This window comes from Mastomys coucha, unplaced genomic scaffold, assembly GCF_008632895.1.
Source record: "Mastomys coucha isolate ucsf_1 unplaced genomic scaffold, UCSF_Mcou_1 pScaffold14, whole genome shotgun sequence".
NCBI lineage: Eukaryota > Metazoa > Chordata > Mammalia > Rodentia > Muridae > Mastomys > Mastomys coucha.
The window spans coordinates 86567873-86577147 of record NW_022196896.1 but is presented as its reverse complement, the minus strand read 5'-3'; the positions used below and the strand labels follow the sequence as shown (position 1 = coordinate 86577147).

At 34.3% G+C, this 9275-nt stretch overlaps 1 protein-coding gene across 6 annotated transcripts in view; it reads right to left on the bottom strand.

Annotated features, from left to right (window-relative positions):
* Positions 1 to 167: 167 nt before the first annotated feature.
* Nbeal1 (neurobeachin like 1) overlaps positions 168 to 9275 on the bottom strand; it is a 155517-nt gene continuing 146409 nt past the window's right edge. For all 6 annotated transcript variants that reach the window (XM_031367667.1, XM_031367670.1, XM_031367668.1 and 3 more), the window contains one exon: positions 168 to 7524. In XM_031367667.1, coding sequence (XP_031223527.1) covers positions 7423 to 7524 — 102 coding nt within the window. In that variant the 3' untranslated portion in view covers positions 168 to 7422. The remainder of the gene's footprint in view (positions 7525 to 9275) is intronic.

The following is a 9275-nucleotide window of genomic DNA, read 5'->3' as shown; positions in this document are numbered from 1 at the left end:
AATAATATTAATAACTCACGTTGTGCAGATCACAGGAGATTCTCATCTGAGAAACAAATAGTGTTTGGTTTCCTGTTTACTAAATACTGCATTCAATTCTTTGTCTACTTAATTTAGACACAGCAGATTCCAGTCCAAGACCATAAACAGAACAACAAACCAAATAATGAAAGTAGTGCCATCTTTTTATTTGATTCAAACCCATTGTCATATACAAAGCTAATTTATTATGTACAAAATAAATGTACACTCTTTAAAAATATTAGAATATAAATTTCCAAGAGACTAACAAAGTGCAAAATTTTCAACTCTTTTGGATCATACTATACAGAAACAAATCAAACATTAACTCATATACATTCAGTGAAGTTCTTAAAAAATACTTATGTGACAAAACAAAATACATCTTGTATACTAAAGTTCAAAAGGAGGAGAGCAGAAAGAATGAATTGCACCGAACAGTAATTTTGTTATCAGAATGCTAATTAAAGTTATTTACATCCTTATAAAGTCTAAAACTGTTTAACTTTGAATCCCCCTCTTTTGCATATAAATACTCAATGAATCACAGTTTGCACAGTCAATAATTCAACATAAAAAGGCTTGTAACTATTCTTTTTTTTTTTTTCAGTCAATTCCAGTGGAACAAATGAAAAGGGACATTTTAAGATAAACATACAGACTCCTTAAATAGTGACTAGCAGCACAATTTCTAAGTTGTTGAGGAGGAGAGAGACAGAGACACACCCATACATACATACATACATACACACATACATATATATGTATACATACATACATGTATATATATATATAGAGAGAGAGAGACATAGATATATAGATTGATAGACAGAAAGACAAAGACATACAGAAAGACAAGAGAGCAGGCAGGTAGGCAGACAGATACAGACAGACTTCATTCTGTAGCCCAAGGTAGCCTACAGACAAGGCAATCCTCCTGCCGTAGCCTATGGGTGTTGAGATTACAGGTCTCTCATCATACTCAGCTGCTAAGTACCTTTTGAATTTTCAGTTAACTCTTCTGAGCCAATGTACATATTCATGTCACCCTGTTAAAACTGAGATGCTTCTGAGTCCCAGAAAAACTGTCAAATTCATCAAATGTTAATTTTGACTTAATTTAGCAATGAATTTGATAGAAAATGGCTATCCAGAAATCTGATTTTTTTTTCCGCTTTTTTTATTTCCCTCCAACAGCTGGGAAAGGAAATTAGCCTATAAAAGAATCTAGCCGGAAGCCACACCGTCTCCTCACAAGCTTTCTCCTGTGAAATGGACTGTAAGTAGCAGCAGCTACATATAAAACATTTGTGGTGATGTCTCTGAGGCAGTCTTTGAAAGTAAAAGGCAGAATAGAAAAAAGAATCATCTAAAATACAAAAGGCTTTCAGCAGTAAGAGCCACGTTAACACCTCATTTTGGAAGGAGTATAGAAATCAAGTAAGTCACTAGGGATTATCTAACAAAACATTCAAACTTCCAAAAAATGTTTTTCTAGACTGAATATGAAAGAATTTAAATTGTTTTCAATTAAATTTTAGCTACTGATATCTCCCTGCCAGAATTACTTATGAAAAACAATATAATGCTTTTCATAAGTATATTCTTGAAAATCTCAGCACCTGGGAGACAGAGGCAGATGATCTCTGAGTTCAAGGCAGCCTGGTCTACATAGGTAGTTACAGGCCAGCTGAGGCTACATAGTGAGACTCTGTCTCAAAAACAAAACCAACAAAACCAGTGTTAAGCCTAATTCTCAATTTTACTACCGTATCACAGAGAGTATGTAATTTTAATATAAGGTATATAGAAATATATTACTTAAATAAAATCTTAACTGGAATAAGACTTGTTTTAAAAATAGTTTGCACTTTAATCAGTAAAACTTTTCAATTTCACCTAAATTCTAACTGCTCTTACTCTCAATGTAACTTACCTTACGTTGCTCCGTTTAGTTTACAATAGCAATATAAAAGCAGTGAAACTTTGTAATCATTCAAAGATAGTTAAGAGTGAAGGTAAACTACTAGAAAGCCACTATAAGAACACACACACACACACACACACACACACACACACACAGAGCAGCAGCACATCGTTGTCAACTTTGAAATGTTAATTATTTATTTACTTATTTTTGAGATGGAGAACTTACTACACTGTCAGATGGTCCTGAACTTCTGGGTCCGAGTGATCCTTCCATCCCAGGCTCCCAAGTTATTGGAACCCTATGCATGTACCACTTTGTCTGATTGAGTCATTTTCAAAAGATGAAATTTGGCTATCGTTATGCTAATATACGTAAGATACACATTGTCAAGGAACATGAAAGCTCTATCTTAGAAAAAAGAATGCTAAATCAGTGACATGCACTTTGCTTTCTGCTTCAGGGGAAGATATATATACCACTATTTGTGGGTTTTTTCATTTGACATGAAAAAAATTAATTTTATATGTCCAAATCTTGCAATGTGTTCAGCAGCCACTTCTGTGTGGTGAGTATCAGTAAAGACAGTGGTCTAAGAAATAAATAACTATGACTGCCAAGAAACTGAAATTGATAATATAGCCATTTTTATATAAGGTTTTTAATAATGAAGAAAACTACATAATTTTTATATTCTAAACTTCATGGTAGCTAAAAATCAGAGAAGAGATAAATCCTATATTAGGATGGCCACATGACTTTCAACAAATAAAAATATAACCATCTGTAATTTTAGCATGTTGTTTATACACATTATATGTACATAATATATTTATAATTTTTTAGAGCTAGGACTGATTAAATCACTGAAAATTCCAAGCAGTACCTAGGCATAGGACATTTATTAATACCTACAGATAAACTGGATCTCAAATTACAAACAACTGTATGAACTGATAAGGCTCAGTGGCAGAACCCTTCCTACTGTGTATGAGGCCTATACTTTTCCCAGGGTTGTGGGAAAAATGCTATCCCAAATCCCAAACCTAGGGTTTCATGTGCAAGTGTACCGTCACTGAGATATATCAGCAGCACAAGCTCAGATCTCTCAAATGTTAATGCTCTATTAGCTCTAAGCTCTAAAACCTATGAAAAATCAAATAATATTCAATTCAATATTGTGTCACACCTGCAGACATCATCAGAAGTACTCAGGAGAATTTACCAATGCTTTTCTCATAAAAGAACTCTATTCATTTTAAGTTCAATGCTACAAGATACTCAATTCTGTTTTTCTTTTAACACTGCTTGCTAATGCTTTTTTTTTTTTTTTTTTTTTTTCTTGTCTAGCATGGATGCATGAAGCCCTGAATTCAATTCCTAATACTGGAAAACTTTTACATTTTTTAAGTGTGGAAAATATTGACTAATAGGAACTAGGAAGAATACATATAGAATCTAGCAAAGAAACAATTTTGTTGAAGGTAAATGTTAATTAACTATGATTTTCAAATACAAAAGGTCTAAAGAGAATTCATAAGATAAGTGAGCTTTTCAATAATGAAAAGGAAATGCAGTGGTTCTGTCCATGTGAAACATAGTTAATAAAGGCAGCAACAGGTTAGGGAAAACCACCGGCACAGAAAATACTACATTTAAATCAATAAGTATGGCTATGGCCTACACTGTACATAATATTAAAGATGGATAATATTGTATTGTTGCCTAATGCCATCAGGAAAATCACTATGAAAAAATTTTACAAAATAATGTCTATATATGGACAAATCAAATGCAAAGCACACACACATAGGTTAGGAAAAATGACTGAGAGTGAGTATTTGCCACCAATGGTAAGGATGCTTAAGGAGAGTTTCTATTAGAGACAGAACACTAACACCAGCATGGGTCTGGATGAGAAATAAAACGACAGACTCTGCAGGTACAAACGATATATTTCATTTTGCACCTAAAAGATATGGTTAAGACAGGAATAGCAATGTGGGAAGTGAGAAGACTAACACCTTCACACCCCAGACACTATGCAGTTAATACCCCACTTATATTCAATACAGTCCAAGGACTCACATGTTCCTACTGAAAAGGAGGCAAAGATGATGCTATTTATTTTAAAAATATAAATATTTTAAAGAAACTAGCCTCTCAAAATTCAACTCAAATCTTTCCTTAGAGGTATCTTTAGTAAAAAGGTTACACTTACAGGCAAATGCCTTGCCTCTACCATCACCAAACAAAAACTGGGACTCAACTTAATTTTCTTCGCCTATGTCAAAAGAAATATAAAGAAGCTAAGATTAAGAGACCATCCTTAAGCCTAAATTCTACTTCTGTGGGCATACTTATTCCTCTAGCAGCATGCAGCATTTCAGTATCGGTTCTTTGAAAAATAGTCTGATATATCTATAAGGCAAAAGGAAAAGCAGGTTTACAATTCTGCAGACGTTTTCTCCTACAAAGAAATATACTGCAACTTAAAGGAATACAAACTCCATCACAGGAGCGCAGGGGACTCTGGCTACAAAGACTTACTGCCACTCTGTACTACAGTTCCCTGACCTCCATGTTCTGATTTGTTCTTTCTTTTCTTCTTCAATTTTACCTAAGTAATGACAGAACACTCATGGTTTTACTCTCTGAATATATGGCAGCCATATAAATGTGTGTATACAAGCATGCACGCACGCACACAGAGCCACCACCATCTTCTACTGACCTCCCTTTCCAAAAGTAAGAACATTATCTGAGAATAAAGCTCTTATTACCCAGATGCTGCGATTTTTATATTCATGATTCCTCTATCAAGAAGCAAAAGCAGATGAAAAGTTCTGAAAAGATGAACTGACACTGAAAGCAACCAAGTTGAGAACTTATACTCATTCACCAAGATACCCAGTTATCAATCCATTCTAATAATTTCTCCCACTATCCCTTACAGAGATTTCTATGGAGAACATCTGCATTCCAATGTGTCAAAGCATACCTTCCCAGTGATATTATCTAGTGATTTTAATGTCATAATCTACTGTTTATCTGAGTATATTACTCAGATAATAAATAGGTCCATTGATTTGCTTGTTTTAATAAATACAAAAGTTCATTCTTCAAGAATATTGCTAGTACTTTCATACCATATTTATGGTTTATAGTTTTTAGGAAAAAAAGCCCCAATTATCAGGAATAATTACATCTAGCAGTAATGTGGGACAGAGCTCTATGAAACTGAGCAAAGCTTTGTATGCACGTTATAAAAGAAATATTACTTCCCACTAAAAGGCAGCAGTCAAACACATACACTTAGGATTTTTCTTCAGATATCAAAGATTTTATAATTCTTAAGTAAAAAAATTCATAAATCCAATATTAAGTGATTTCAAAACAAGGAATGCATGGATACACCTGAGTCTTGATTTAACGCCATCAGTGTCTGTCTCTGTGATCTTCTGTCTCTCTTCCCTCTACTTATCACTCTGACTCAAGTGAGGAAGCAAACTCAGAATCCTGAACAATAAGGGCCGTTCTACTGTGGAGTGATATCCCTAATCCTAAATCACTATTTTTCAAATTGAGAAAAACCACTTACGTTGGTTCTGACTTGAGCTCTCCTAACTCTCTTAGGTGTGGCTGTGCACCTGGAGGATGGGAGGGAGCAGAACAGAAGGCAGGTGTCATAGAGCATCACCTGCTGTACTCATTGGGAGACTTCCAACACATTTTCAAAAAGGATTCTGTACATTTACACAAATTCTTCTTTTGTACCAGCTGATTTTAATGTCATTTATCTAAAACACAGCTATTTTTTCCTAAATCAGGTAATTTTACCTAAGTAGACAGTGATTTTGCAGTGTTTTACTAATCCTGACTCCCAACATAACAAAATATTGGAAAATTTCCCTAAACATAATCTTTTATTTTTAAAAAACACATTTTCTTGAATTATGAAGAAAAGGCCACTGGATACTGTGGTCAACAGGAGAGGGAAAATGGAAAATCAAAAGTTCTTTAAGATTCAACCGAAAAGACAAATAGGTATAAGGAAATCTATGGGTATAAGAATAAAAAAAAAAGTACAATTTTTAAAGGCTACCATAGTAAACTCATTTGTTGCTGCCCACAGATCATTTTAAGAAAGCCAGGCGATAGTTCTTTCTTGAAAATAAAATTAACATATAAATTTCTATACAACTTCAGAGATTTACAGATTTTCCCAAAGCCCATGGAATTTAATTACCAATACTACCAGTTGTAAAACTTCTCTGACCTAAATCAAAAGTCAATTTTACAAAAACAAACAAAAATCACTTTGAATTCCAAATTAATCAATCAGTTATTTTACTTAAAAATTTAAATATAATGTAATATTTAACAAACTAAAATAAAATTAGCTATCATCCTAACATATGTATATATATATATAGAACAAGCAAGAAAAGGGACTTTTCACAATGCCACTGTATCTAAATGATTACTTTGAATTATGCAATGCTATTCCCATCAACCATGATGCTAACTCATAATCATCGCAGTAAAAATGCTTAAATACAAAGAGAGTACATACAGTGTTTAACAAAGACAGATGCACAAAAATGTGAATTTCATAGATGTAAACTGTGCTGCAATGCTACTCAAAGGACTGGCTGGCCAAAGCCATAATTAGCATTTTTTTTTTTTTTTGCTTAAATATACTATTAATGAAGTACATTTGCAAAACTTATCTCTAGATTTTCTTTTTTCTTATTCAACATTTGTTGCAATTAAATAAATTTTATTAGCAATATATTAAATATTAGGGGTAGGGAGATGAACCACTGTTCTATTTCAATGTTTGTATTTAATTGTGCAGACCTGCAACTTCTGAAAATTCAATGGTAAACACATGTCTAAAAGGTTATTACCTTAACCAGGAGCTTCATGAGTAAACTGATGTCTTTAATGTAATGGCCAGTAAACAGAAAAATGATTATCTAAAGAACACATGAAAAGCCACATCTCTCAACTCTCTATACAACTACTTTATTAGAAATAGCTTGAGTTTTGCTACTTAGGTTAAGGGAATTTAACCTCAAATACTATAAGTTTGTTTTTTAAATGGATTTAATAATTTGGAATTATTTAATCAGTTTATTAAATTAAGTCAAATGTATTTTCTCAATTGAATTTTAGTACTGGTTAATAAAACTAGACTCATATTGGCAAAACTTTAAATATGGACTTAATACAACCTACAACTTATTTATTTTCGAGACAAGGCCTTGCTATGTAGCACAGGCTGGCCTTGAACTTAAGATCCACCTTCCTCAGCCTCTCAAGTGTTAGTGTTACAGGCATGTAACAAAGCGTGGTAGTCCATTTTTCAGGATAAAACCCTTAAAGACTTTCAGAGTAGAGAGATGCAGCTAAAGTGACAAAGCAATAAATGAAGCTCAGTTCTCCATCATAGAAGGTAGAAGGAACAATCACTTGAAATCTTGAGTATTATATTCGGTTTCTCCAGCTGAAATCTGGCTGAGCCTCTTGCTAGATCCCCACAATTTTCGAGAAAGCTGACCCGATCGCATCTGTTTAAGGTAATCCAGAGAAATGAAGAATAGGTGTTAAGGAAAAAACAAGGATATATGATATCAACCTGTAAGACACTGAGTTTATAAAGGGCAGAACAAGTTTTGGTAGCAAAATCACTAACATGTTAAAAAGATTCTTGATTAATAACAAAAGCTATTTATTCATTGTAGTACTAGAGAGTAAACTCAAGGCCTCTTCTTGTTAGGCAAATACTTTAGCACTGAGTTGCATCCCTTCCATCTTTGTACTTTTATTTTGAGACGGTCTCATTAGTTGTTTGGCTTGGCCTTGAACTCACCCTACAGGCTGGGCAGACCTTTAACTTGTGATTCTTCTACCTTAGCCTCCAACCAACAGGGACTACAGGTGTGCACTCAAAGAGAAAAGTCTGAGGAGAAGTTTGATGTAATTATCTGTCGCACTAGCAGGGGACAGATGGGCATGCCTGAGGAAACTATCAAGAAACACAATGTTGAATAGAAACATGTTTAAAAAGTTTTAACTCAGGGGCTGGAGAGATGGCTCAGAGGTTAAGAGGACTGCTCTTTCAGAGGTCCTGAGTTCAATTCCCAGCAACCACATTGGTGGCTCAAACCATCTGTAATGTGATCTGATGCCCTCTTCTGGTATGTCTGAAGACAGCTACAGTATACTCATATACATTAAATAAATAATATTTAAAAAAGTTTTAACTCTGTATTTTTAAAATTTACTTTATGTAAATGAGTGCTTTGCTCATCCATGTATGTGTACCACATGTCTAATGTCTGTGAAGGTTAGAAACGGTGGTGGTTCCCTTAGAACTGGAGTTACAAATGGTTCTAAGGCAGTCAGTGCTAGAAACTGAACTGCATCTGGCAAGAGCAACAAATGCTCTGATCTGCTGTGATCTTTCTCCAGCCTTCCTCTGTGGTTGTTTGTAGAATGCATCTTCCTATATAGCTCTGGCTTGCTTAGAACTTACTATGTAGACCAGTCTGGCCCCAAACTTTCAAGCACTGAGATTGTAAGTGGGTGCTACCATACCCAACTTTTCTTTTCTCAAAAAAATACCTGCAGGGGGCTGGAGAGATGGCTTAGCGGTTAAGAGCACTGACTGCTCTTCCAGAGGTCCTGAGTTCAATTCTCAGCAACCACATGGTGGCTCACAACCATCTGTAATGAGATCTGATGATCTCCTCTGGAGCATGAAGATAGCATACTCATACATAAAATAAATAAATACTTTAAAAAAAACACCTGCAGATACCATATTACGTTTCTCTGAAAAAGCTAATAATGTATCAAAAGATATTCAATGACTAGGTTACTGGGTTAGAGCCATTATGTTTTCTGAGGAACAAATGTTTTATCTATAAAAGACTACTGAACAAGTAAATTTATCATTATAGTAAACTCACTAAGAATAAGCATGTAGATATGAAATATTTGCACTTCCAAAAAATGATTTTTTATAGTCCCGCTTGGTATCTGTTAAATCAAATTAGTCTTACTAATGAAACTAATATTTATTTATTTTTGGTTTTTTGAGACAGGGTTTCTCTGTATAGCCCTGGATATCCTGGAACTCACTCTGTAGACCAGGCTGGCCTCAAACTCAGAAATTCACCTGCCTCTGCCTCTCAAGTGCTGGGATTAAAGGCATGCGCCACCATCCCTGGCTAATATTTTATTTTTTACAAGGGTTTTTATGGTGCAAAACCAATACATTCCTCTTTAGCTCTTTAGTCTTTTCTTTTTTCACTTT